Consider the following 27,019-nt stretch of genomic DNA (forward strand, 5'->3'; position numbering starts at 1 on the left):
ATGCTATTACCTTTATTCTTTTATGTATCGCTATGTTGTGCGGTTAGATGTCGTGTGTGATGTCACTAGTTAGAGAAATATTAAATTCTCTTCTTCTTGTTTCTCGAGTTTAATAAAGTTTCTCACTATATAGGGTTTAGTCTTTTAACTGTTTTATTTGTTGAGGTGTTTTGCTTGTGAATAACATTATTATTTACTTAGGGGCTGGAGGGTTCGGAATCGATGGATATACACTCCGTTATTTGCTTAGTTTGGGATAAATAATTCGTGTGTTCTGCACTTTTGTTTCCACTGGGCGGCAGAGGAGAGGCACACCGCTCCAGAGACTCTCTGTGAAATTTCTTTGGTGTAGCATTAGGGGAGTACTCTTTCAAATGCCCAACCGCTACGGGCGCTCGACCACGGCTGTAGGTGACCGCTGCACACCCATCTGATCGTTTCCTCCTGTCGTTTGAATGACATCGCCCGATATTTTTTAGTTTCCCGCATATCTTGGTTGCAGTAAATACATTGCATAAATTTGCGAAACTGTGGTCTTTTTACGGCTATCTTATATCGTCGTTGTGGAGGTGCTCCACCCTTCTGCCTGTCTTCAGCTAACACGCGATCTTTTATAATCCTTCTTATCCTATGCCATAGATCTGCGATTTTAACTGTAAACAGCAAGCTTAACAGCACAATATTATATAAACTCAAGATAAACTAAAGTCTCTATATATGACGATCCAGAAAGTTCACGGTCGCGAAGTCCTTGACTCTCGTGGTAACCCCACAGTGGAGGTTGAAGTGACGACAGAGAGGGGTGTGTTCCGGTCAGCTGTGCCGTCTGGTGCATCGACCGGTGTGTATGAGGCCTGCGAACTGCGCGACGGGGACAAGAAGCGCTACGTCGGGAAGGGTTGCCTACAGGCAGTAAAGAATGTAAATGAGGTAATTGGCCCTGCGCTTATCGGCAGGGACGAGCTTAAGCAAGAAGAATTGGACACACTGATGCTTCGGCTCGACGGCACTCCCAACAAGGGTAAGCTCGGTGCCAACGCTATCCTCGGATGCTCGATGGCCATCAGCAAAGCCGCTGCTGCGGCGAAAGGTGTTCCCCTCTACCGCTACCTTGCCTCCCTCGCCGGTACGAAGGAACTGCGCCTTCCTGTTCCTTGCTTCAACGTGATCAACGGTGGCAAGCACGCCGGAAACGCCTTACCCTTCCAGGAGTTCATGATCGCCCCGGTGAAGGCCACCTCGTTTAGCGAGGCGCTGCGTATGGGTTCTGAGGTGTACCACTCCCTCAGAGGCATCATCAAGAAGAAGTACGGTCAGGATGCTGTGAACGTTGGTGATGAGGGCGGGTTTGCCCCACCGATCAAAGACATTAATGAGCCGCTTCCTATCCTCATGGAGGCCATTGAGGAGGCTGGTCACAGGGGTAAGTTCGCCATCTGCATGGACTGCGCTGCCAGTGAAACCTATGACGAAAAGAAGCAACAATATAATTTAACCTTCAAGAGCCCCGAACCCACTTGGGTAACGGCAGAGCAGTTGCGCGAAACGTACTGCAAATGGGCGCACGACTACCCAATTGTCAGTATTGAAGACCCTTACGATCAAGACGACTTCGCTGGTTTCGCTGGCATCACTGAGGCTCTGAAGGGCAAAACTCAAATTGTCGGCGACGACCTCACTGTCACCAACACCGAACGCATCAAGATGGCCATCGAAAAGAAGGCCTGCAACTCTCTTCTACTGAAAATCAACCAAATCGGTACCATCAGCGAGGCAATCGCATCATCGAAGTTGTGCATGGAGAATGGCTGGTCAGTGATGGTCTCTCACCGCAGTGGTGAGACAGAGGACACGTACATCGCGGACCTTGTTGTTGCTCTTGGTTCTGGTCAAATTAAAACTGGTGCACCGTGCCGCGGCGAGCGGACAGCAAAACTCAACCAGCTGCTGCGCATTGAAGAGGAACTTGGTGCCCATGCTAAATTTGGCTTTCCCGGTTGGTCGTAACGGATATGGAAGCACTTCGCACTAAGTGACTCTTTTAAGCACTCCACAGGCCGTCTTGTGCACCTGCAGTATCATATATTCTATTTGCCAGGTGTCAAGTTGTAGGGGGTGAGTGGGTGCGGGAGTTTTTTCATTTGTTTGCTTGGGTGGTGAGAAAGGGAATATTATCTTTTTATCTTTTTGTTTTTTCTTCTCGTAACTTTTCATGGATACGAAGGTAAGCCCGTGAAATGTAATACAGGTAATCTGAATGTAATACGGGTCAAATGAAAATGGATAGTGAAATAAAAGGTGATTTACAAAAATAGGCTTTTATGTGAAAGTTTTTGTAACTGGTAAGGTTATGGTATTTATTGAATGTGTTGGTTTTTTTTTTTAGTTGTTGCCAACACCTTTTTTTTGTTGCAGGTATCAGTAAGCAATAACTTTTTTCCAGTGTATTTTAATTTCATTTCCAATTTTATTTCTAAATTTGTTTCATACATTTCGTTATTGTTGTCTTCCTCTTTATGTACTCGTATATGCTTATATACATATCCCTTTTTCGTATATGTTCTGTGCTAGTAACGTGAATACCTTACGTTTCCCTCACTTTTTGATCCCTTTTTTTGTTCGGATATTGCTATGGATTGCATAAATTTGTGAAACTGTGCTTGGGCCGGGTAGTACTTCTAGGTTTTACTATTTTTTGTTGTTTCTGAGTCAAGGTATAACGATTATTGAAGATAGGGCCACAGGTACGTGCAGTTCCTGCTGTGAATAAAAGTTCATTTTTTAAGCGCGGGAAGAAACTGCTTTAGGCGGTGGTGTGCTATTTATATATTTATTTTATCCATCCTGGCCGCTTGCCGATCTTCGTTATCATTTGCCCTCTTCGCTATAAAAGCAAGTGTGGTCTGTGGAAGGAATCTGAAATTATTGGCTTGTGTGCTAAGTAATTTCTCACACACAAGCATACCATTAACATTGCAACACTGCGCAGTGTGTAGTAAGACTTTAAGAGGCAGGGGGAGGGAAGCAACGACAGCAAAAACAAGTTCAGGAAATAAGAGGTAAGTTGTGGGCAACTGATGAGCTCCTTGACGGAATTGTTAACTGCGTTAGGTAGCCCAGACCCCTCAGTGCGGATTCCAGCGGAAGAACAAGTGAACCGAGCCAAGCAGGGAGGTTTAGGTGGGTTCCTGTGCAGCTTGTTGGAGGAGTTTCGGGATGAGTCAAAGCCACTGTTCGCTCGAAATATGGCTGGAACTTTGCTGAAAAACGCCGTTGCGCCAAATCTTCGTGAAACGGCAGCTCGTCGCGCTCTGGAACGGGAATGGAAAAATCTCCCGGTTGCCCTTCGGACTGAGGTGAAGCAATGCGTTCTGTCGACACTTGGTTCACCAAAAAAAGATATACAGAATGTGGCAGCAAATATTATTGGGAATCTTTCGCGCATAGAGTTACCGGCAGGGGAGTGGCCGGACCTCATGGACATACTAATAAGTGCAACGGAGTCTCAAAGTGAATTTCACCAGGTGGCAGCTCTAACAGCAATCGGTTACGTGTGCGAAGAAGGACATGACCACGAGGACGTTGAAGCAGCGTTGATAAATTATACGGGTGGCATTCTGAACGCTGTTGTGTGTGGTATGAACAGCGGAAAGGAGGAAGTGTGTTACTGCGCAACAAATGCGCTATGTAATGCCATGGAGTTCATTCATGACAATATGCAACAACAAAACCAGAGGGATCTTCTCGTCGACACTCTCTGCCGCACTGTCGCATCAAGCCACAACTCCCGTACTCGTGAAAAAGCGATGGAGTCGTTAGTTAAAGTTGCCGACATGTACTATTCCACACTTCCTAACTACATCGATCGGTTACACGCCATCACAACCGGGGCTATCTTTGGTGAAGAAGAAGGTGTTGCATTGCAGGCGATGCTTTTTTGGATTTCCATCTGTGAAACTGAATTGGATATGAAGGAAAGCGCTGACCCGCGGTGCTTATTCTACGCCCAAAAAGGGGCTTCCATGCTAGTGAATATTTGCCTTCAAACTATTGTGCGGCAGGAGGAGGGCCAAGAAGAGGGTGACTGGAACATTGCGATAGCTGGCGGTAAACTCTTACAGAGCCTTGCTATGTGTATTCAAGATCCTGTTGTCGATCTCGTAATGCCATTTGTATATAGTAACATTGAGGGCGCAACATGGAGAGAAAAAGAGGCAGCAGTTCTGGCATTTGGTTGTATTTTGAACGGTCCTAATGCGGATAAAATTCAAGATACCGTTGCGCAAGCTGTGCCCGGACTTCTGCAGTACATTCGTCATGATCATCCCTTGGTTGCTGATACAGCTGGCTGGGTACTCGCCACTGTGTGCGAACTTTTTGGTGACGTGTTTCTGCTTCAGCCGTGGAACCTACAGCAATTGATCAACATCGTCACACCAATGATCGGTGAAGGAACTGAGAAAGCTATCAGGGGGTGCCACATTGTACATAATCTCTCGCTTACCTATGAGGAGGAGGACTGCCAACCCACTAACGAGTTATCGCGATACTTTGCCGAACTGCTAAACGTGCTGCTTTTGGCGATTGACAAGGGTGTCGATTACACTGTGAAAAGCGTCGCTCAAGAGGCGTTGAATGCGCTTATTGATGCAGCTGCCGTTGACTGCCTTCAGTTTCTTAATCTTCTTGTGCCTGAGCTGCACAAACGCATTTACAATGTGTTGGGAGAGCGTCAACAAGGCCAAGTGGGCGAGATGGAGGCTTCCTCATTGCTTGGCTTGCTGTGTGGATCACTGGGAAGCACTGCCAGGAAGTTGATGCTTGCGTTTAACGAGCATCTACAACCGAGTATGGAGATTGTACTGAAGATACTCGAGAACCCTCAGGGCACCGTTCTAGAGGAGGTGCTCACGATGTTAGGGAGTTTTGCTCATGCCGTTAAGCAAGGAATGGCACCTTACCTTGATCGCATCACAGGTCATGTGGTTAAAGCATTGCAGTGTGTGGATGAACCCGATCTTATTACAGTGGCTGTGGGTACGGTGGGTGATCTTTCGTTGGGGGTACAGAAAGATCTCGCCCCTTACGTGGAAGGTATTCTTGGCGCCTTGTACGGCAATCTGCAGAACCCCGAAGTGGATCGCTGTGTAAAGTGTATTTTCCTCAACTGCATCGGCGATATCGTGTTGAACGTAGGCGAGGCGAACTTTGCTCAGTATGTAAACATTTTCATGCCGTTTGTCCATTCCATGTTTGAGCAGAGTTGTGGAGTAAACGTAACTGATGATCCCGATAATGAGGAGTATGTTATGTCCTTATGGGAGAGTATCTCTACTTTGTACACGAGTGTGTGCCAAAGTTTTAAGGGCAACGAAATCCCTCTGGCTCCATATTTACAAAACATGCTACAGTTTGTCCTTTACACCGCACCTCTCGCCAAGTCTCACGGCTACGTTGAGGTGTTTATAGCGATCATCACAGTTATTGGCGATATGGCATCTGTATTGAAGAGTGTTTCCTTAAAAGAGTTGAGGCAGCAGGCGCAAAGCGCTCTTCTCTCCAGCGAGGTGGTGGCCATCGTCAAAGTTGCCGCAGAATTGAATGACGGACGCGATGGTTTCAGGGAGCAAGTGCGGTGGGTGGAAAGCCAACTTCAACAACTTTCAAAGGTGGTGTAAAGAAGGAAAGAGACAGACAAACAAAGTGAGTTGTGTAAACGTACAGGTGAAAAATAGTCGCAAGGGTGTAATCACTGTAGTTGAAACAAAAAAAAGAAGGGAGAAGGATAACTGCTACTGCTTGTTCCTTTTTATCTCCTATATCTAACTCTGCTTTCCTTGTTTTAGCGCGTGAGAGAAGAAACTCTTTATTTCGTGTTCGTGAGAAGAGATAATCAACGATAGTCGTACGGCCGGTTATCCAGCAGTAGGGTATTAGTACGGCAGTTGGTATAAGTGCAAGGAAGGGGGAGGATGAGGCGGAGAAGGGGCTAGCAATTGACAGAAAAAAAAAGGAAGAGAAAAGCTACGACGGGCGGTTCCAAAGCAAGATGAGGTTTGCTTCCTGTTTATGCGTGTGGCGCGCCGCTTAGAGTAGTTTGTTATAATAATTATTAATGTCATTAGTTACCGCCCTCCCCCCTTCTCTCTCTCCCTCCTTTCCCCCCTTTTCCTCCTTCTCTTTGACGTATACACCTTCGACATGCATTACTTTTTTTTTTCTTGGGGGTGGGGAGGTGCGTCACTTTCTTTCTTCTGTATCGTTAGTTTGTTTCTAACCTGTACTTTGTCAGTGTGGGAGTGTTTCGTTACGTGGCGCTATAATGACGGAAACGCACTTCAGGCATCACGGGTGCATTTCGGAAGCAGGTGAAAAATGAGGAGAAGGAAGGTGCGAAAGTTTATGAAGAGGCACATGGAGAGAACGGCAATGGAAAAGGCAAAAAAAAAAGGTGAAGAAGCAGCAAGTGTGAGGGGAGAGTGTACAGAAGCGTTTGCGGCATGTGTTGTCGTGTATATCTGTCTGTCTGTGTGTGTGTGTGTGTGTGTGGAGCTCCCTTCCTTCCTCAGGGTGAGCCATGTTTGAAATAAATGGTTAAGCTGATAATAATAATAATAATAATTTTTATGTTAATTTTGTATTTTCGTGGTGGTCGGCAGGAAACGGAAAGAAACAGGATAATGCACGATAGAAGCGCGCATCCCTGCCTATTTAAACTTGTTGGGGAGAAAGCGGGTAATAGAAATGAGTGGTTGTGAAGGTGCCGAAAGTAAAACGGAGTTTCTCGTGGATAACAAGTGTGTGTGCCTCCCCATACACACACTTTTGTGTCTGTGCAATAATACGGTTAGGTGAGAAGTGAGCTGTTTGTGTTGATGGATATAGAGACATTTGGAAGCTGATAAAGGAAAGAAGTTTGAAGTATGGAAGTTGGGACTAAGGGTGAGCGAGGATGATAGGACTTTGAATGCAACGCCATGTGGATGGGGAGGGAGAAAAAGAAAAAGGAAAAGGAAAAGAAGAGAAGGAAGCGATGAGCCAAGGATTACCACTCCCTGTAAATGTGATTTTTTTTTATTTTTTGCTCCCCCTCTTCATAGTGCATTGATGCAAAAAAAAAAAGATAAAAATAAAAAGGATGTCATTCGATGGGCAGTGAAGTTGAAGCGCGTTGTGTGATTGATAAAACACTCATCTAGAGAGTAAGAGAGGAAGGGTGGGGTTAAGGGAAAAGCATATATATCTACTTGAACTTTGCAGGTACTTGCGTTAGTGAAACCGACCGCGCCTGCGTATGTTTGCATGCGTGAGGTGATTGCGTTTTGTTCCCATTCGCCGTGCCCACATTGTCTTTTCCCGTTCTATTATTAGGACTGTCCTTCTAACTTCAGCTCACGTCTAACCCTCTTTACCTGTCACATTCCCCACCAGTTCACACATACGTACATACACACAAACTTCGCACCTTTCTGTGTGGTTTCTCACACTGCTTTTTGAGCCTTACGCATCGTTGTCTTTTTCACGAGTAAAAAAAAAAAGAAAGAAAACGTTGTGTTTTGGAGCTCTTCGTAGCATCCATTACGTGCCCGCACGAGCAGGAGCCGGTGTGTGTGCCGGAACTTCCCTCCCGTGTGCTGATGCAGTACGGTGTGGGGGAGGGGAAGGGTGTTGTTATTAAAACAACTATTTACACGTGATTGACACGACGGGAATCATTCATGCGCTTTGTTAACTAAGTACGCATATATATATATATATATATATTTATTTATTTATTTATTTATTTATTTAAGGTGCAAAGGATATATGTCTGGTTACTCTGACAGATCCTTTGAGCGCTCGTGTGGAATGGCCCGCGAGTGTGTTCAAAGGAGATGTGACGCCCACCACTTTCATTGTGTTTCATCGGTGTAAAGCACGCCCTTCTCTTATATTGTGCTTCCTTTCACTCTCTATTTTCTTTTTGTCCATTCTCCGTTTTTTTTTTTTACCTTAGCGCCTTGTAGTGGGCAGGTGGTAGCGAATTCTCTTGAGATAAAGAAAGCCATACGTACAGTGTTGTTGGCGTACCCGCAGGAGGAAATAAAGTAATACATATATATATATATATATTTGCTTCCAAAACAAACTGTCCTCTCTCACCTCTCTTTCATTTGAGGGAAGAAACAAAAAACTGTGGTGAAAAAACAAAAAAGACAACATCAAGAAACACAGAGAGGTAGCAGGCTAAGAGCACACAAGAAGTTTAACCCGTAACACTACTGCAGTGCCTTTCCGTCTCGCATGCCACACAACACTAACTTTATTTCTAAACATCACCATCATAACAGTTGTCGACAGTTTGGAGGCAGAATTTGAGAAACTTTCCTTTTTTTTCATAAAAAGAGAGAAGGAATTGCTTTAGGCAAACAATAAACGGAGGGGAGGAACCGAAAATGGATGCGATCCCACCTGAGTACGATAAGGACACCAAGGAGCGCATATACCGCCAAGAATGGCTCGAGTATTTTAATTACATTGGATGGGACCGAGCGGTATCTGAACATCCAGAGCAGTATTACTCCATCTTCCCCGGGGGCCATCACCACGCATTACACAACATGAACAACGGGGGGTCGGTTATGGGCGATATAATGGGGAAACAAGAGAATATTGGTTCTATAGGCGTGTCAGCTCCTATTTTAGGTAATCAGCGGCCAGCCGGCGGTGCATCATATAGAGCTGGCATCCTTGCACCACCGGTGATGACGACAGCTTCCGCTGCCGCAAAAATGTTTCTGGATGACGGAAGCAGTAGCGGTAGTGATGGTGACAGTCGGTACTCTTCTCGCTCTTCCTCTTCCTCTAGCGATGCATCATCACTGGACGGGAGCAAGGAACGTGATGGTGAAGTAAACCGTGGTCAAAGGCGCTATGAGCGTGCCGCGGAAGCTGGGGCGTCAGAGGCTGACACGAAAAAGAGTGCCTCCAACCGTCGGCGTCATCGGAGCGGTAGTGGCACCAAGCGCCGCTCTCGGTCCCGTCACAGGCATCGTGACAAGTCGAGGCGACGCAGCACCAACAACGATAAAAAGTCAGGGCGAAAACGAGAGCGCAGTAAAGACGCGGAGGAAAGTCGGGCACGACGTGACGACAAACCGCCAAGAAACGAACAAAAAACAGGTCGACGCGACGAGCGGCGGGAGCGTGACAACAAGCACCGATCGAACGACAGGGACGAGCGCCGCCACCACCACCACCGTTCTGACAAGCCTCATGGAAGTGAACATGGGCGTAACCGCGATCGTGAACGTAGATCGTGAACGGGATCGTGAACGGGATCGTGAACGGGACCGGGATCGTGGCCGTGAGCGTGAGCGGGAGCGTGACCGGGACCGGGACTGGGACCGCCGGAAAGAGAAGGCACCAGCGGGTGGCGGTAGTTCCAATGGGAGTCGGTCGCACAAGGGACATTATATTCTTCACGAAGGCAATGATAAGTTTCGTGGAAGGGGGGATGGATCGATATCTGCCGGGGGTGATAGGTATGATGACAGAAGGGAAGATGCTCGCCAGCGAAGGCAACGTGATGAAGGGCGATACAGGAGGTAGTGTATAATGATGCACTACACTAAAGAAAAATGTGTTTTGATTGTGTTTTGGAGCATGCGTGTGGTGAAGTGGTGTGTCACCTGCTTGCCCTTAGCAGGTGATTTGTAGACAACAGTGATGCCCCAGCCAGGAAGGAAATCGACTCGGGACGCGAGAAAAAGAAAACGATGACAAATTACAACTTTCTGTTAATCACCACTGAAACTTCGTTGGTTAAGCATTATTGGTTATCACCACACGCGTGTTTGGTTTTGCACCGTGTGTGGCGCAGACTGCGTATGGTGCAGCAATTCAAGCATACCTTATAATACATTCCCTTATATGTTTCTTACCGTGTGTTTTTTTCTAACCACTCTCTCGGTACCCAGCCGCCTGTTGTGCGCAACATCGTTGCTTTGTTGTTTTTTTTTTCTTTTGAAGCAACGTTGCTGCTTGACGTGTGGTTCTGTCAGTCCGTGTATGTTAGTGAAGGAGGGGCGGAATGCCGCCGTGACTGCTCGTGTTGTTAGAGTGTAGGGAAAGCGAATGAGTTTTTAAGCCGTTTGGTACAGTTGAATGTGGTTAAAAGTCTTCTCATTTCCCTGCAAACTAAAAAAAATAAATAACTCCTACTAATATACCTCACTCTCTTTCTTCTTCGGTGAACCAGCCTTTCTCGCAACATTCAAAGATGAGGCATCACAGCAGCTTTGCTGCAGCATGTGTGTAAAGTGGATATGGCCATGCATGGGGAGGGAGTTCTAAATGGAAAAATAGGGAGAGTCTTAGGGGAAAGGAGAGGTGGCCACGGAAAAACTTACAAGGGAAGTTGTTTATTTGTTCGTCTCCGTGTTTGCGTTTGTGTCGGGTGTGTTTGTTGTTGTTGTTGTGTTCTTACACCAGCACAAAGGAATATCGTTGGAAGTTCCGATAATGGGGATGTGCTGTAGCAATGAGAGAGTGCTTAATGAGGTAGGCAAAGTCAAACAGTTACGTGTATGGCTTGCTGCAATTGTCAATACCATTGATGGTGGACGCACAGTAACGCGTGTCTTTTTGACCGTTTTAACTATTTTTTCCAAAAATTCTCCCACCATTATATGCGCTTGTGTTTATTTTCTTGGAAAGTTATTATTATTGTATCTTGTGTGTTCACCTTTATGCTCCACGTCTTGCACGGACATCTCCTTCTCTTTTTTTTTTACCTTTTATTCCTTTCTTGTGTAAATGGCACCGAGGGGGGGAATACAGAAAGGAACACGAAAGTGTGGGGTGTGTTATATTCAAGCGTCCCTGTTTATATGTGTGCAAAGACCTGAGGAAAAAAACGAAGAAAAGGGTGATTAAACAAAAAAAAAAACCTCGCCAGACAAAATAGAAAGAAGATTACTTTTCTTATTCAGTGCAAAATGACCAACCCGCCCCAAGACACAAGCGGAATGAAGGAGCAAACGTGCTGGTGGAATGCTGGCTCACCTGCCACACCCCTGTCATGTTTCGATCGTTCGCCCTCGCTGAGCAATGCAATTAGGTCTACTGTCTCCTCAACTCCACCATCCCATGGTTACGCTTTGGCAATAAATATTGCGCCGGCCGAGACCAGGGACGGTAATAGGCTCCGTTCATGTATGTGTGCCGACCCTGACTGTAAAAACATTATTTCACTTCCTCAATCGGGTTCAACGTGTATCTATACGTGTTGCGGAAACCAATCGAAAGCTGTAGGGATGCGCGATGGGGCTATAGCTATGACACCAAGCTTCTGTCAGTCTCAAAATACATCGGACTTTGTATGCGGGAGTATGCCTGGTTGTGGTAACAGAGTTGATGCGACGCCCTGTAACCTGCACGCACATGATAATTGGACAGGTGCACTTGGGATTCACCCCGCAGTCCAGGTTCCAACAGCTTCAGCCCCCGCACATACCCAAATTGGTGCGAAGAACTGTGTTGAGAGTATTGACGCCCAGAATGAAACTTGTGAAGAGGTAATGGAACCCTTTGAGTCGCGATTTCCTACTTCATCATGCGATCTTCATGCTCATGGGGAAGAGTGTGCGACACAGTCGGGGGAAAGTGACAAGAAGGTTATGATAGACTTACTTTTCCATATGTGGCGTCACGGGAAAACAGACGAATCTACTTCCGCACACACGTGTAGGAGCAAATGTAGTGCAGTGGAAACTCACTCATGTGCGCCCTCCAAAGTCGATCACAACTCACAGTGGGGGAAACCACTTCCTTGGCGTGCTTGTGAGAGCTCTCCCCCTTCGCATGATTGTAGCAATGCCTGCTCGCACTGCACCGTAAACAATCAACACATTAACACATCTTCCCAGGATGCTGTGGCTGTGGGCGGGGAAGCAGATCCACATTGTTCTGCTTCTGGACAAAACCCACCTTCGACTGGCTCACGCCTGGAGCAGCACGCACTGCTAAACCACCTGAAGAAGACAGTGGAAAAGTTGCAGCAGAACTACAATGAACTTTACTGGAACTGTTTTTCGGACAGGAGCACGGACCAGAACACATCACAACCAACCTCAGGATCAGCAGGGTCGGAGAAACCTATTTGTAGTGCAGGAAAACGAAAAGAAGAGTTCGGCACCCGCACAAGCTGTCCGGTGCGGAATTTGACCGTGGAACCTGGCGACGATCATATGGGATCTGCCCCAAAAATAGATGCTTGCAGTCGCTTATCAGGGGACTCCGTACCTCTACATACCACGAGTCGGGAAGCAGATGTGCCAAAACCCAAAGAATATGCTGCCCACATATCAGCTCCACCGGACGTAACGCCTTTCTATACGGGGCATTCACTGGCGACCTATATAGATAATGATGCCGAAGTATGCGTAGATAAAGACCAAATTTCGGCAGCACCAGGTATTGATACAGTAGATAGAATCAATAGATGTAAAGAGGCGGACATCAACGACTTGCCGTCAAGCTTCTGCCCGTTTCCTCCAGCAACACTAACCGCATCATCACCCCCAGTCTCTGGTAGGTCAGCGAACGAAGGCGAGGTTTGTAATTACGGTACCGACAACGGGCTCCATAGCGAAAGTGCAAAAGATGAAAAAGTGTGCCGCAAGCTTGAAGAGAGATCCCCCCACGATTCGTTTGCTTCATTTCTTGTGTGTTCCCCCGACTCGAGCTTGACACGTCCCTTGTCGAATTCGAGACCGCGTCGGAGCATTCCACTTACGTCTCCGGGTGATCCCGTAGCCACAGGTTCTGATGTCTATAACGTCTCGCCACGACTGAGCGACCGTCGTATAGTTTCGTCTGATGACTGGCGGCCACTCACACGCAACGCGGGTGCGGCGCAACGAGTCTTTGAGAGACGAATCGTATCACCATCTCCGCGGGGTGGCACCGCGACACGACCTCAGGGGGAGCGCATTTCATCGCATGCGAGCGTGGGTAGCGAAAAGGATCCAAGTGGATTAGTTCACACGGACAACTCTCCTCCAAGGCGGCGTACGGCTAACCTCACATTGCCAGGGAGCATCGCAACCACTTTCGCTGGCAATGACAGAAGAAGTCGATGGAGCCCTCGAAGACGTATAGCGCGGCCATCGTCACCACTCGCTGCGTCTTCGCGGTACGTAAGTCCTATACCCCACGAAGTGCGGACGGTGCTTCAACGCGACGACTCATTAACAATGTTAGATGCTCACCGGAGAAACATAGGGAAATTATCACCACAACCACCGAAGGACAACAGTATAGAGCACGTTTTTGCGAGACCGTGGGCGGATGAGCAGGAAGTGACGGAGGGTGGGCGGAGGGCCCCAACATGGATACGCTATCAAAGGGGGTTTAACACCTCTTTGTCCAACATACCACCGGACACCTTTCGTCCTTCACGAGCACTGAGCTCTCGCGATTATATGTCACCTTCCACCGCTTCGTGGGACGCATCAACGTGGCGAGGCAATTATGTTAGCTCACGCAAGTGCGTTTCAGCTGAACGCCGACCAAGGGGCATTGGCAACTCGCACGGTAGTGTCGACTTAGACAAGTACAACTTAGCGCAGAGGGACACTTACTGGCATAATTCACCAACACTTTTCTGCAAAAAAGAGAGCGAGGAAGTTCTGAGGTCGTGGAAGAAACTTGTGTCCCCCGAAGGTACTAATGAAATTGAAAGGAATGCATCGCCACCCTCGGTCCGCAGTACCAAACAGGGACGCAATACGAAATCACCAGGCCAAAAGAGTAGTGGTCGCAGTTCCGTTGCAAGAATTAAGAATAAAGATAAGGGGAAATCTTCTGAAAAAGCAAATTGTTGCCCAGCTCCGCAGAAATTAAATACGAGCACCAAGCGTTCAGTATCCAACGACGGTGCGGGAACGAAACCAGAGAGTCATGCGCTAGTAAGTACTGAAAAGCGCTGCAGATCACGCAGCGCCAGAAGGTACGGCATCTTAGCGGCTGCCTTGGATGTCAGCGGAGTCAGTACGGTAGAAGCCATCAAAGGCCTGAGAAGGCGCGGGAGGAGTAGGGACTCGTCCGTATCGCACCGCTTTGGGATTCGCAGAGTGTCTGTTTCACCACGGAATGTCAAAAAGTAGAGATCGCTTAATGGACGAATTAAAGTGTGCATGTTTTACTTTGGTTTTTTTCTTTGTGTGTGTATTGTATTGTTTTGTTTTGTTTTTTTGCGGATTCGTTTTTTTTCCCCCTTCCTTTCCTTTGTTTAACTGCGGAGGAAGAGTGGCAAGAGATTAAGGGGGCGTGCTGCCATGCGTACCCCCAGGAGAGACGTTCCATTTTTTGTCATAACTTTACTACTGTGTGTATGCGTGTGAGAGAAGTGTCGGCTCTTTCACGCCCCCTGTTGCTTTTGTGATGGAAGTTTCCCGTGACTAATTTGTGCTTTCGTGCTTTTGTGTCCGACTCATGGTAAGTGGGAGGGAAGGAAATGTTGAGGGGAAAATATAAGTGAAGTTTAAATGTTTCATTGCGATTATATCACGGTGCTGCTACTGACTTTTTAAAATTTTTTGCCTCCCACATCTGTGAATGGACTTTCTTTATAGTTCTCGTGCTTGTTTTTTATATCTTCTTTCTTTTTTATTTGTTTTACCTCCTATATGGAAACACATGTGCTAATGAGTGCTCAATAACTATTATTGTTGTATGGTATTCCGTTTCATCCACCCCAAATATTAAAAAAAAAAAATTCGCATGCGCAACTATTTGTGGCACTGTTTCTTTTCTTTTTCCTTTTTTTTCTTCATCTCCCGTTTGGCCAGTCTCAACATTGTGTGCATCTGTGCATTTCGGTAAGTAACAATAACAATAATAACAATTCAACAGGCACACGTGCTTTCCAACTCTTCATCCAAGGCATATATATATATATATATATATAGTTAGAGGGCGGTACGAAGGGAAGGAGGGGAAAAGAGAAACGGGAGCAAATACCACAATTTTGTCCATCGAAGTCGTGGACAAAAAAAAAGGAAAAAGAAAAGAGACAGTACCACAAGGTGTTAAAACAAATTTGATCAAAAAAAGGAAAGGAAAGGAAAATTTGAAATATATATATATATATATACATATATATAGAAGAAGCGAAAGTCTTGTGATCACACCAGAAATATAGCAATAGGGGTGTGCATACACACGCGGACCTGTTTATATATTTATAATAAAACTCATAGACGAGTTCGAGTGTTACAGAGCTGCAAGCAACAGTCAATATAGTGTAGGGCGATCGCTCAATTGTTTTCGGGTTGTATCCGTGTCCAGGTACCAAATTAAAAAGGAACAAAGTCGAGGCAATAAAAAAAAGAAGGGAAGGAAGGAAGGAAGGAAGGAGACCCACCCAAACACTCCGGCAGCCAGCCGGCCAACGGAGATTGCAACTCGTCGCCTCGGAATAGCAAAGAAAAGAGAAAAGGTTGTGTGGATTGCGTTTTGCTCCGCGCACAGTATTTTTCTTTTTTTTTTTCACTTAGTGTACTGCTCTCGTCGTGTGTAGTAATTAACAAATGGGGAATTGCTTGTGCTGCAGGGATAAACACAAACATGAACCGGAGCCGGAAGTCGTGATGGATGTAATGGATGTGAAAGAAAAGCAGGAAATAGGTCATCATAATAAAACACAAGTCTCAACACCGCCTACATGTCAAAGTGATTATCCACCACCTTCTGGACTTCCAACCGGCCCCCCTGATGATACGCAGTCGAGTGTTTCACCACGTGATAATGTCCAATTTGCAACCGCTCCACCGGACGATTCATCAAATGCGGCGTCACCTCGATATGACGAACAGCCTGTCACCACTCTCTCTCATGATGTGGTTTCTTCAACTCCTCCTCGGGTTGAGACTCCACCAACTTCTTCCCCACGTGAAGAAGTCACTGATGTGGTCCCTGCCATCGAAGAGTTTACTCCTGCCGTTTCTCTTGGAGAAGAAGTGGTTGTATCTGAGGCTTCTCCTGCCGAAAACCCATTCACCGCTTCCCCACACGACGACACTACAGCGACGGGTTCCCGCGGCGACAATCCATTTACTGCCTCTCGAGACAACGCGGAATATGATTTCTCTCCCCGTGAAGACGTTAATCATCCTCCACAGGATAAGCCCGAAGTCGTCCTGGCATATGATTTCAGCGCCCCCGTTGCAAGTGTCTATAAGAATGCGGCAGTGTGGACATTTACCGCGCCCAAAGAGGAGAAAAGCGGCAACCGTGTGGTCGGTTTTGCCTCTGCAGAGCGGGGGCCCCGTGGTGATGTACCACCGTCAACTGAAAGAGTCTCAGAGAAGCCAAGTGGACGGGCTGATGAGGATTTTGACACGGATGAAAAGACTACAGGGAGGTCGAGCAAACCAGTGGATGCCGCTGATGATAGAGCCCCTAAGCTGCGGGCGCCATTGCTGGCCCCACCAGTGGATGATACCGTAATGGAAAGTGAGGAGGCCGCTGAGGAGAGGGAGGCCCAAGTTTTCACAGAAGCAGCAAAGGAAGGAAATGAGTCTGTGGGTAAGGAACCCCCCGGTTGGGAAGGTGACACTTATCAGGTTAGTGATGCAGTTGAACTCGGGGACGCAATGGAAAGTACTAACGAGCCTGAGGTAAAGGAGATTGGCCAAGCGGATGTTGAGAAATTGAAGGGTGCGGGTACACCCGAAAAAGCTGATGAGGAGGAGGAAAGCCCTCGCACATCGGGACGGCGTGACAACAACGTTTTGAGCCCGCTACTCGAAGATAAAGCCCCTGCTGTGCTTGCTGTGGCGGGCGAAAACAACGATGAAACTAACGCCTTCGTACACTCAGCGGAAAGGGCATTGGAACAAAGTAAAGTTGGTAAGGATAGCGAGGGAAATAATGAACTGGAAGGTGAGCATCCCAGTGAAGAGGGGTTGGGGGATGTTTCATATGCCAATACAGCAGGCGACCTCCCGGAGTCGGTTGCGTACACTACTCACAGTAGTGCTGAACTGCAGACGCGCAAGACAGAAGGGAGTCATGCGATAACCGATGGTGAAACAGTGAGGAAAAGTGACAGTAATGACAATGCTCTTGCAAGCATCATTCGCAGGCAGCGGGATATGGAGAGGCGGAGCAGTACGGGAGTGCTTCTTCCAACCCAGTCAGACGCCCTGGGTTTCTTGGAGACACACAGCAGCGGGGTTGCAGAACATGATTTAGTGAACACTGGAGTGGAAGGTGAAGATAATACCGATGGCAAAATGCAATACCTGCAAGGTGAACTTTCACTTGACTTTGGAGGACTCGAGACTTTTAACGCAGATAATATGTCGGAAAACCGAGTGCACAGCTGGAGTAGTGTTGAATCTGATGGGGGCGCCGAAGATAGAGGAGAACGAGGTGCCAGCGGCTTAAATAATGAGGGAAATGACCGCACTGTAGGTGGCTGTGTTGACAGCGGGAGCAGCGATGGCGGAAGTGAACGCCGACGGCTCGCTGACATTGTTCAACCAAAGGATTGGGGGCGAGAAATGCATGAGGAAGAGGAGGTAACTGAGAAGTATTCGGTAGAGGAGGTAGTCGCTGACAAGGAAAAATCTGCTGAAGATCGTGTTAGCTACAATGAAGACTTTGGCGTTAATCGTTCTAACGAACTCTTCAACGGAAGGGAGGCGTTTTTTCAAGATGAAAAAACGGAAAGTAAAAGCAGGTCAACCTCTGTCCCCTATCGTACCATCCCAATCATTTCCCCACCTCTGGCGACACCTCAAAACAGAGAAGATGGTGACGAAAGTTTGATGTAAGTGTCACTGAAAATGAAAAAGGGATTATTTTTTTTTTTTAATGGTGAGCGTGTGCGTGTGTGTGCTCTTCTGGACTTGTCACCAGTATTTGCTTCAAATTGATTGTTCTATAGGTGGAGATCTGTGGATACTGTTATGCTATATTATATGTCTGTTTTATTTGCACATAGAAATTAACCGATACGGCGCCTTATCTCATTTTTTTTTCCGGATCACTGTTGATACTGAGTTTCCTCCTTACTCAATATGTGTTCTTTTTTTTTTTGTCTTGCCCTCCTTCACCTTTTATGTGTGGAAGGAGCTGGTTTTTTTGTTGCACTATTGAAGGAAAAAGGAGAAGGCGAAGCTTACGGCCACACAGTCCTTCGTTTTGTTTTTTTTGTTTTCTTCTTCTAACGCCATGTGGATTTGGCTATTACCCTCCATTTCTTCCCTCTCATTTAAAAAAAAAAAAAGAAATTGCCTTTGGTTTTACTTTTAATTGTGCTCCACTACCTCGCGACACCACAGACTTCTTTCTTTCTTTCTTCCATTTTTTCTTAGTGTTTTTTTTTTGTAAAGATCTTTGTTCTCGTGGTGATGAGGCACATTTCACACACCGGTGAATGTCGATGATGCCGGTGAAGAAAAAAAAGGGGAATTCGATTAGAAAGGCAAAAAAAAAAGGAATGAACGCGGCAGTTGTGATTCTTTTTTCGTGTGTATGTGTGTGTAGGGGAGAGAGAGAGGAGACATCAGGAATCGCCATTCTGCTATGGATGGGATGCGGAGAAGCACCACCGCAGTAATTGACAGTAAAATGAATAAATAAACTGAAGAATGGAGGGGGGAAAGAAAGGAGCATGTGTGACGGATGTATTTTGTCCGTGTGAACAAGTAGCACTGTCTTATATTATTGCTATCCGCTACAATATTATCGATTCCGCACCCAAGCATGCGTTACTAACAAACGTCTTTTCCCGTTATTTTTCTTTCTTCCTCGCCTTATAACACCCAATGTGCTGTCTGCCACGGACTTTTGCATTGGTTATGCATAAAAACGCCATTGTTCTTCTATTTTTACTGTTATTGCTGCTATTCACCACTCCGTTGTCATGGTTTTATAATTATAATTATGTGATGTATCCTACCCTTTCCCGGGTTTGTTGGTGCTGATGGTGGTGAAGCCACAGAAGAGCGGTCTCAATTATATATATATATATATATATATTTGAGACGAAGCCGCAAATTACTGTGTGCTTCTTAGCTGCTAATGGCGTGTTTGTTCCCTCACACACCACCCACACACGCGTGTGCACACATGCGTCTCTTCTTTTTTTTTTTTAATCGCATTTTAATTTTAACTTGTTATCTTTATTTGTTCTTTTACTCTAAAATAAAAAGAATAGGGAGGAAATGTGGTGGTATTTGGTTAGACAGTACAACAGGTAGTAGTGTGTACGTCACGTATCGTTTCTTGTTTTTATTTTTCTTTATTTCCTTCTAGTGCATTGTGGTCGAAGGGGTGCATAAAGTGCGTGGAGAGTAGCGACACTATTTCTCTTACTATTACTATTACCATTATTATTGCTATTATTATTATTATTAAATTTGGTTGTTTATTTTGATGATAGTTTAGTAATTTGCGTATGTGAGAGGTTGTGTAAGGGGAGGGGGAATTTGTCCACAATTACAGGGGCAACACTGATACAGAATTAAATGCTTCTTTACCGGCACTATTATTTAACACCGAATACACATTTTTGTCATTTTTCACTGTTTTTTTTTTACTTGATCTTTTTTTTGTGGTTGTGTGTGTGCACAAGGTTCACCAGCTTCCCGGGACCACACAACGTTTCTGAGTTGGTGATAATGAAATGATTACTGCACAGTCAAACGCATACATAATGGTTTGTTTTCGTTTTTTGTCCATGCTATAGCCCATCGTTGTGAGGCAATGTAAATGTATGTAGTTGTGTGTATATTTAAATATTCATTTATTTAACATGGTCAATCGATATTATTGTTTCTTCTCCTCTTTTCTTTATGTTTTTTTGTTGTTGTTGTGATGTTGTTTGAGAAGCGGGAAACTGCTCTCTCTCTCTTTATCGGATTTGGCCAACATTGTAGGTTAGGTTTTTGATACGCTGCCCTTATTACTGTTGCCGTAGGAATCAGCTTTCTTTTTTTCTTCTTCTTCAACGAGGTAAGACGGTTTTGGGGGGGTTGTTGCTTTTCCTGCGCCGAGGAAAAGGTGTCAGTTACATTATCTAATGTCAACCGGAGCATTTACTGAGGCCGATAGCCTTATGGCAAATGCAAAAAAACATCTTAAAACTGGTTTGTTTAAACGCAAACCCGATTGGGGCTCTGCAGCGGACGACTACGAGAGAGCTGGTGGGCTCTACGTAAGTGATGGGAATGTGGAGAAGGCATGTGAAGCATATAATAGCGCGTGTGAAGCATATGAAAAGGTGGGTAGCCTTGTGTCAGCATCACTTATAAAATCCAAACTTGCTCAGTTCCTCGCTGAGCAGGCCCGGAAAGGATGCGGTGGGAAGAGTTTAGACAAAAAACTGATGGATAGCGCCGTGGAATCCTATCGTGGAGCCGCCAGGTATTATGCATTAGATGGAAAGTTTGACAGGATGGCAGAGACACTCGTTAAGGCGGCGGAATTAATTGACCCCACAACACACTGTGCTTTCGCCTCTCCCCTCGCTGCAAAGTCAAATGTGGAAGGAGACCGGGAAAAAGTGAAGCAAGTGTGTGCACTTCTGGAGGAAGCAGCAGATGCATTAGAGGAGAATGAGGACAATAACAACAGCTACATCATTCGTCTACCTGATATATATCGTAAGTGGATGCTTGCCTGTTTGCGTAGTGGTGATGTGCTAAGAGCAATTGCTGTACTAGAGCGTCAGCTTGGTATCACGAATGGTTCAGGCGATGGCACCAGCAAAATAAAGGGAAAATGTGCAGGGGGGTTTTATGCGAGACTTAATCAACCACACAATGTGGCTAAAACGGGGCTCGAAATTATTGTGCTGTGTTTGTCACTTGGGGACCTCGTACTGGCACGCATGAAGCTGGATGGGCTGCGCGGCATTTCTGGATTTGCAAACACAAAGGAAGAATCAACCGCGCGATCGCTTCTCGAAGCATTTGGTGAGCGTGACACAGAAATGCTTCAAGAAACATTGAAAGATTCAACTCTGATGTTCATCACAAATGACATCTCGAGGATGGCAAAAAAATTAGTGATTAGGTCCACCGAAGCAAAGCCGGACACATGTGAAGGAGGTGAGGTTATTGACGGTGAGGAAGACTTGCGATAAAAAAAAAGATAAAAGTAGAAGTGACAACAGCTTTGTAGTACGGGTTCCTTTGATCAACTTGTCGGACACACGGAGCGACCAACGGCTCCCCCGGGTGCTCCTTCCGTTGCTTTCCTCAGTGTGAGAAGTTTTCCCTGCGTATATGTTTAAAGTCATTGCTTCTGGAAAATCTGATGCTGTATGGTATTGCCGATGCTTTAATGCTTTCATTTTCTTTCTTTTTTTTTCCTCACCTTCAAACGAAATATTGCTCGTTTCACATCCCCTGCATGCGCTATGCTAAATTTTTTTTTTAATCTATGTTCGTTTTCTTCTACGCAAATCGCTTGCTTCACACACACACGAGGTCGAAGGAAAAAAGAAAAGATTTGTGGTCAATGGGCGACGCAGACGTCGCGACTGATCAGCAACAACAACGCTTGAAACAGGTACCAAACAGGGGAGATGCTATTAACGCAAATGCTGCCAACAGTTTTGACGATGAGGATGGTAGCCAATGCCTTTGGCATCGCCGATCTCGTGAGGTACACGCACATTTGAAACGGCGGGTGGCGGGCATTCTTACGCAGATACGGTGCACGAGCAGTGCTAACCACTTTGATCGTCACAGAGTTGAGGTGGACGAGCTGTTGCGCTGCGACGCCCCCATGGGGTTTACCCCTTCGATGATCCTCGCAGGTGTGCCTGATATTATCCACCTACTTACTGACGCTGTGAGGGATCGCAGGGTACTGGAGGTTGGTAGGGAAAATCGACAGGCCATATCGGCGCTCACCCCAATATGCCAAAGTTCGAATTTCCTTATAACTCCGAACCCTTTCTTCGTGAAGGAAATTGCATCGTCCATCTGGAGGGACTCGAGTAAATTCAAGGGAGACCGCGGAAATAACACACCTAGTAATGCGATGAGTTCAGTAGGCTCAAATGGTGCAAAGGGTGATAATATAGATTGCTTTTTACCACCACTTGTTCGCCATGCAAAAGGTTCAGCACCGCAGGAGTATCCCCATACGACGAGTGCCTCACCCACTCGAGAAGGCAAACGGCTGGTGGCGAGAATAGGGAAGTCAAATGAGGTAACAACTGCAGCGGGGACGGCTGCGGGATCGAGGAAATGCGTGCGTGACGGAAGCAGTTCACCGCTTGACAAATCGGGGCCGACATTACCGCGAATAGACGCTAACCGGCAGTCGGCGAATCGGCATGTGAACGGAACCGGGCAGGGAAACCAGCCACTACAGCAACAATCAAACGGATTTCCCTCAGCGTGCGCGGTCTCGGATGCCGCCAACGCCAAGTGCGCTCCCCTTCTTTGCGATATCCCGTCTACTGTCGAGGCAATGATGTACCACTGTGCCTTCCCGCTTGTGTGTATCACCCCGGAAGACTACGAAAGCCGTGCAAGTGCTACACACATACTGGTATCCACCCTTTCCTCAATAATTAGAAAAACTTCCGACAATAACCTTCATACTGAGTGCGAAGGGATTTCGGGGGTTGACAATGCCGCGAGCCAAAGCACTTCTGATGATGGTAAACCCGGAAGCAATATCAACGGGGATTACAACTGTAATGCTCCTCGGCCGACGAATGCCGAACAAAAAAACTGTGATTTGGAGCATAAAAACATGCTTTACCGACTGCGTCGCGCGGCACTTCATACACTCCACGCCCTCCTCTCCATCATGGATTCGGAGAATGCGAGTTTGGTAAACAAGCATTTTGCGGAGCGCGATCGTCAACTGTACGATGCGTTTGGTGACATCAACTTCTCTACAGATAATACAATAATGGATATGTGCAGCCCTATGGATGAGACAAGGGAAAATGACAATGAAAGGGTCGAAAGCGTGAGCGTGAAAGTCCTCAGCGGGGGAACAATGGGCTCCCCGAGAGCGGTATCTCCCCGCCGTCGTCTGTCCACCGCATGCGTGAAAGTCATGCAGAGGACACAAAGAAATATGTTGGTTCGCCGTGTCGCGCCACTGAGTGTATATAACAACGCCGTTGATGTCAACGTACTTATCCCTTTGCTGGAGCGATGGACATTCATCTTGGATAAAGGCACGGGGAGCAACGGAGTGCTGGATTCTGCACGTTTTCTGACTCAGCGTCCAGGGGCGTGGGAAGTAGAGGAAAGGAGCAACAAAATGGCAAATAAGAAATTGGCGATGGCATCCATCACCCGCTGTGGGCAAGAGGGTCATCATGTCATACCGGCAGAAATGCACAGTGAGAAAATTACAACAGGGGGTGGAAGAGATGAAACCGTGGGTGCGGTTGTTCGTATGTGTGAAAAGGACGTGGAGGAGATCTACTTGCTCCTTCGTATCTGCCTTCAGCTGTCCCTGTACAAACATCACCTAAACGTTTCAGCTCGTATGGCAGACACTTTTGGAGGCACTGGCAATAATACCTTCAAAAGTATTCCCGTACTGGTTTGCCTGACAATGGCCCGGTGCATGGAAGGAGATAGGCATCTTCCCTTGTGTGTGGAGTGCTTGTGGAATATGCTCGACGTAATCCCCGAGGAGGCTGCAAAGGAAATACTCCACCACACCGGAGATGAAAGCGGCGCCCACTTCCAACAGGAAGGAAAAAAACAGAGTGAGTACGCGACCACTAACTCTCCGTTATCCAGATTGTCTGCCACTGAAGCCCTTCTACATTGTCTTTTGCAGTTTCTTGTCTCGGGGCACCGGCTTGAATACCGTGAGCTACGCAATGACATCATTGTGTTGATGCTCATTGTTCTCCGTACCCATACAGCAGGGCTCAGGCAGCAGGAAGAAACATTGCTGTATAATTCTGAGTTGGAGCACCCAGCCTTACCCCCGGGATCAACTATCGAGGCTATTACAACCATGGCTAAGACAGTATTCGATCTCGTCTGCGGACCAGAGTTGCAGGTTTTTGGGACAACTGCAGAACTCACACTAGAATCTCCGGAGTTATTCAGGAGGTATCATACTGTGCTCTCCCCCACTACACGAAGAGAAAATTTGCAATTTAAGGTACTTGGTTGGCGCTTTTTGGAAGCCTTTCATGAATGGCAAAACGTCCGGCTCACGTTGGAACTACGTTGCCGCCCACACATGTCACGCACAACGTTGAGCACGCGTGCCCCCGCCCCATCGGGATATGTCTTTGACACAAGCAATACTGTCTTTGATGTGTGCGGTGCCGGATTTGTAGACCTCCTTCTTATGTATGTAGATACGGAGTGCAGTAACGAGCTAGTTCTCGCATGGTCAAGAGAAGATTTGCTTACTCTACAGGAGGAGTCATGGAGGGTTATTTTGGCCATGGTTGAGCCCCACGCAGAGCATTCTGTCACTAAGGCCTTTGAGGGTGTCGGTGCGGATCACACATGGCAAAATGGAAAGGAGGTTAATTTGTTTAGCGGAAACCCCGGTGGAGGTTTGTGGGTTGAGGGTGTTGGGGAAGAATGGCCGTTGTTGCAGGCAGATTTGGCCTTTGTTGGAACCAACGGTATCGCATGCGCCATGCGTTACATCCAAGAAACGTGTAACGGCGACACAGAAATGATAGGGTACTTAGCAATTCACGTGCTGTCGGTACTCAGTCGCTTTCCCATCCATCGCGAAGCGCTACTCGCCTTGCGGACTCCGGCGCCAACCACAGGTGAGCCCGTGCCTTTGTTACTCGCGACGACAGTTCAGGTGATTCAGCGGCTGTTTAATCAAGTTGAAAACAGCGCGAAAATAAATAGTAACTCCAACGCGACACGGGGTATGCCAAAGCCCGACGGAATATCAAGGGCAGAATCAATGCAGCATGTCGTGAGGGATGCCACTGTCTCTAAGGGCAATTATGGGAGCAGCGTGCGGTGGCAAAAAGACTCAGAGGGAAGGAAGAAAACGCTTAAGGAGTCACAAAGTGTGCAAACGCGACCTGTTCAGAAGGGGTCTAGTTTGTTTGACTTTTCGAATGCAGGGTGTTCAAGTACACAGAGAACCTACGGCATGTTACAACTCTCAAATACCCATGTATACTTTCCCGCGCAGACAATCAGTGTTTTTCTAAAGTGTCTTTCGCTATTACACAACGTTGCCGATGGAAGTAGGGATGAGGTGGTCGCAACGCAGAGGGCCTTCATACTAATGGATGGCATAACCCACATTTTGAGGCTAGTGTGGAACTCACTCACGCCATCGACATCAAACTCGAAGTTTTCTCGATTTCAAGTTGAAGAGAGAAATAAGGAGTTGCTCGCCGCCGCGCTAAATTGTGTTCGGGTGTTCCTTATTGGAAATGAGGCGGGTCAAGCCCAGTTTGTCCGTGGAGACGGTGTGAACACGTTACTAACTGTCATTGAGGCCCATTTGGGGGAAGATTCAGGCCAACTCTTCGATACTGTGGAAGGTGGCCATCCCCCTGCTTTACATCTCACGTTGACCATATTAGCAGACTTGTTGCGTGAGAACGCGGAAGCCCGCGATGCGTTCTTAAAGTGGTTTAACTACACTTCACAAGTAGTGGAAAAAGCAGACGATGGGAAAGTGAATGCTGTGCAGTTGCTGCTCCGCTTGTGGAATGAAGGTGCTCCTAGCAGTGAAACTCATGACGGTTCACAGCGGGTGGAATCAGGATGCGATGTTTCTTCAGTTGCGACGACTGTGGGTCGCGAACCGAGGTTACGGAAGCGAGATTTCGATTATCTAAAAATCTCAACAACCTCCACTACACTTACGAAAACATACGATGTGTGTGAAGATATCGATGATGCTTCGGCTGGACGACCCGCCGTTGCGACCGAGTTACGTCCGAGTTCGTGGGGGCTAAATTCACTTGGTTTGCAAGGTCGTGAGCTTGTCACTGCAGCTCTGTGGAGGAGATACGCCGATCTGGAGCGGATGGATCGATTCAACACTGAGGCAAGCTCATCTGGGGAGCTTGCTTCTCCGAGAGGTTTCCGGGAACTGCTTTCAGCGCCCATATGCAAAGTGCTGGGGTTACGCGTAGGTGTGTACGCCTGTTTGGCTGCACTTGGATTCGAGCGCATTTCGGAAGTGAAGGCAAGTCCCAGTGAGCGGGTGAAGTTGCTACACATTGCTGCTCTAGAGGCATTGTGTAAAGATGAAGTGTGGGGCGCGATTGCGGAATCTGTTGACTTGGCCGGTCGTGTGGTAATACGCGCAGAGAAGAGGCCATGTACGAGTACTATGGGTTCCTTCTATGGAGGAAAACATCGAAATTCCGTCAGTTTTAGGAATTCCACTTTGTTAGTTCCCATCATACCTGACGCCGATAAACTCGTGAGTGTACTGGCGGACGTCGACACACGCGCACGGGAGATGAAACGCTTTGAAGCGGTGACATTGGATATGCAAGGCGTGCACAATTTCGAAGACCTACATCGCTCTTTACTTGCATTTGTGCGACACGACGACAAGGTCCCTGCTTGCACGATTGCTGAGCAGTTTAGGAATGGGTGCAAAAAGGCAAGCGCGGTGCGCTTAATCTCCCCTCCCTTAACTGTTCATACGGGAAGTGAAGGTGCCGAAGCTATGAACGATCTGGTCACCATCGACCAGTATCCCACTTTGTCGGGAAACAATGCTCCAACAACACCAATGGGAAGCTGGCGTCCGTACCTTACCATGCCTACGGGATTTTCCGAGAAGAAAAGGAAGAAAGAAGCTATGATAAAGAACAGTTTCAAGAGCAGCAAGGCACAATGTAAGAAGTCAATGACGTCTACATGTCACATGTAAATATCTAACTATCTATATATTATAAAATTATTGTATGAGATCAAACAATAGATGATCCATCTACAGCGTCGCCTTGATATCGCAGCAGTTTCCACATGTAGATCCGGAAACGAAGGGGGATGTGGTGCCCCAACGTTTC

At 46.9% G+C, this 27,019-nt stretch overlaps 9 protein-coding genes across 9 annotated transcripts; 7 read left to right on the forward strand and 2 right to left on the reverse strand.

The window, feature by feature from the left end:
- Positions 1-717: 717 nt before the first annotated feature.
- TbgDal_X3610 (enolase) lies at positions 718-2,007 on the forward strand (the record flags this gene model as incomplete). The annotated part of the gene is made up of 1 exon (XM_011779239.1): positions 718-2,007. One exon carries the CDS (start codon positions 718-720, stop codon positions 2,005-2,007), a length of 1,290 nt encoding a protein of 429 aa, XP_011777541.1.
- A 1,070-nt stretch (positions 2,008-3,077) lies between these two features.
- On the forward strand, positions 3,078-5,678 carry TbgDal_X3620 (importin beta-1 subunit, putative; the record flags this gene model as incomplete). Its single annotated transcript, XM_011779240.1, has 1 exon — positions 3,078-5,678. The coding sequence occupies one exon, from the start codon at positions 3,078-3,080 to the stop codon at positions 5,676-5,678; it is 2,601 nt and encodes an 866-aa protein (XP_011777542.1).
- A 2,757-nt stretch (positions 5,679-8,435) lies between these two features.
- Positions 8,436-9,591, forward strand: TbgDal_X3630 (splicing factor ptsr1 interacting protein,putative; the record flags this gene model as incomplete). Its single annotated transcript, XM_011779241.1, is given in 2 exon segments — positions 8,436-9,296; positions 9,295-9,591. Coding segments are annotated over 2 exon segments (1,158 nt in total).
- A 1,418-nt stretch (positions 9,592-11,009) lies between these two features.
- Positions 11,010-14,150, forward strand: TbgDal_X3640 (hypothetical protein, conserved; the record flags this gene model as incomplete). The annotated part of the gene is made up of 1 exon (XM_011779242.1): positions 11,010-14,150. The coding sequence occupies one exon, from the start codon at positions 11,010-11,012 to the stop codon at positions 14,148-14,150; it is 3,141 nt and encodes a 1,046-aa protein (XP_011777544.1).
- Positions 14,151-14,836: 686 nt separating this feature from the next.
- Positions 14,837-15,142, reverse strand: TbgDal_X3650 (hypothetical protein, unlikely; the record flags this gene model as incomplete). The annotated part of the gene is made up of 1 exon (XM_011779243.1): positions 14,837-15,142. One exon carries the CDS (start codon positions 15,140-15,142, stop codon positions 14,837-14,839), a length of 306 nt encoding a protein of 101 aa, XP_011777545.1.
- Positions 15,143-15,575: 433 nt separating this feature from the next.
- TbgDal_X3660 (hypothetical protein, conserved) lies at positions 15,576-17,825 on the forward strand (the record flags this gene model as incomplete). The annotated part of the gene is made up of 1 exon (XM_011779244.1): positions 15,576-17,825. One exon carries the CDS (start codon positions 15,576-15,578, stop codon positions 17,823-17,825), a length of 2,250 nt encoding a protein of 749 aa, XP_011777546.1.
- Positions 17,826-18,261: 436 nt separating this feature from the next.
- TbgDal_X3670 (hypothetical protein, unlikely) lies at positions 18,262-18,669 on the reverse strand (the record flags this gene model as incomplete). Its single annotated transcript, XM_011779245.1, has 1 exon — positions 18,262-18,669. The coding sequence occupies one exon, from the start codon at positions 18,667-18,669 to the stop codon at positions 18,262-18,264; it is 408 nt and encodes a 135-aa protein (XP_011777547.1).
- A 1,408-nt stretch (positions 18,670-20,077) lies between these two features.
- On the forward strand, positions 20,078-21,142 carry TbgDal_X3680 (hypothetical protein, conserved; the record flags this gene model as incomplete). The annotated part of the gene is made up of 1 exon (XM_011779246.1): positions 20,078-21,142. The coding sequence occupies one exon, from the start codon at positions 20,078-20,080 to the stop codon at positions 21,140-21,142; it is 1,065 nt and encodes a 354-aa protein (XP_011777548.1).
- A 299-nt stretch (positions 21,143-21,441) lies between these two features.
- TbgDal_X3690 (hypothetical protein, conserved) lies at positions 21,442-26,880 on the forward strand (the record flags this gene model as incomplete). Its single annotated transcript, XM_011779247.1, has 1 exon — positions 21,442-26,880. The coding sequence occupies one exon, from the start codon at positions 21,442-21,444 to the stop codon at positions 26,878-26,880; it is 5,439 nt and encodes a 1,812-aa protein (XP_011777549.1).
- Positions 26,881-27,019: the final 139 nt, after the last annotated feature.

Source organism: Trypanosoma brucei, chromosome 10 (assembly GCF_000210295.1).
Source record: "Trypanosoma brucei gambiense DAL972 chromosome 10, complete sequence".
In the NCBI taxonomy this organism is placed as follows: domain Eukaryota; phylum Euglenozoa; class Kinetoplastea; order Trypanosomatida; family Trypanosomatidae; genus Trypanosoma; species Trypanosoma brucei.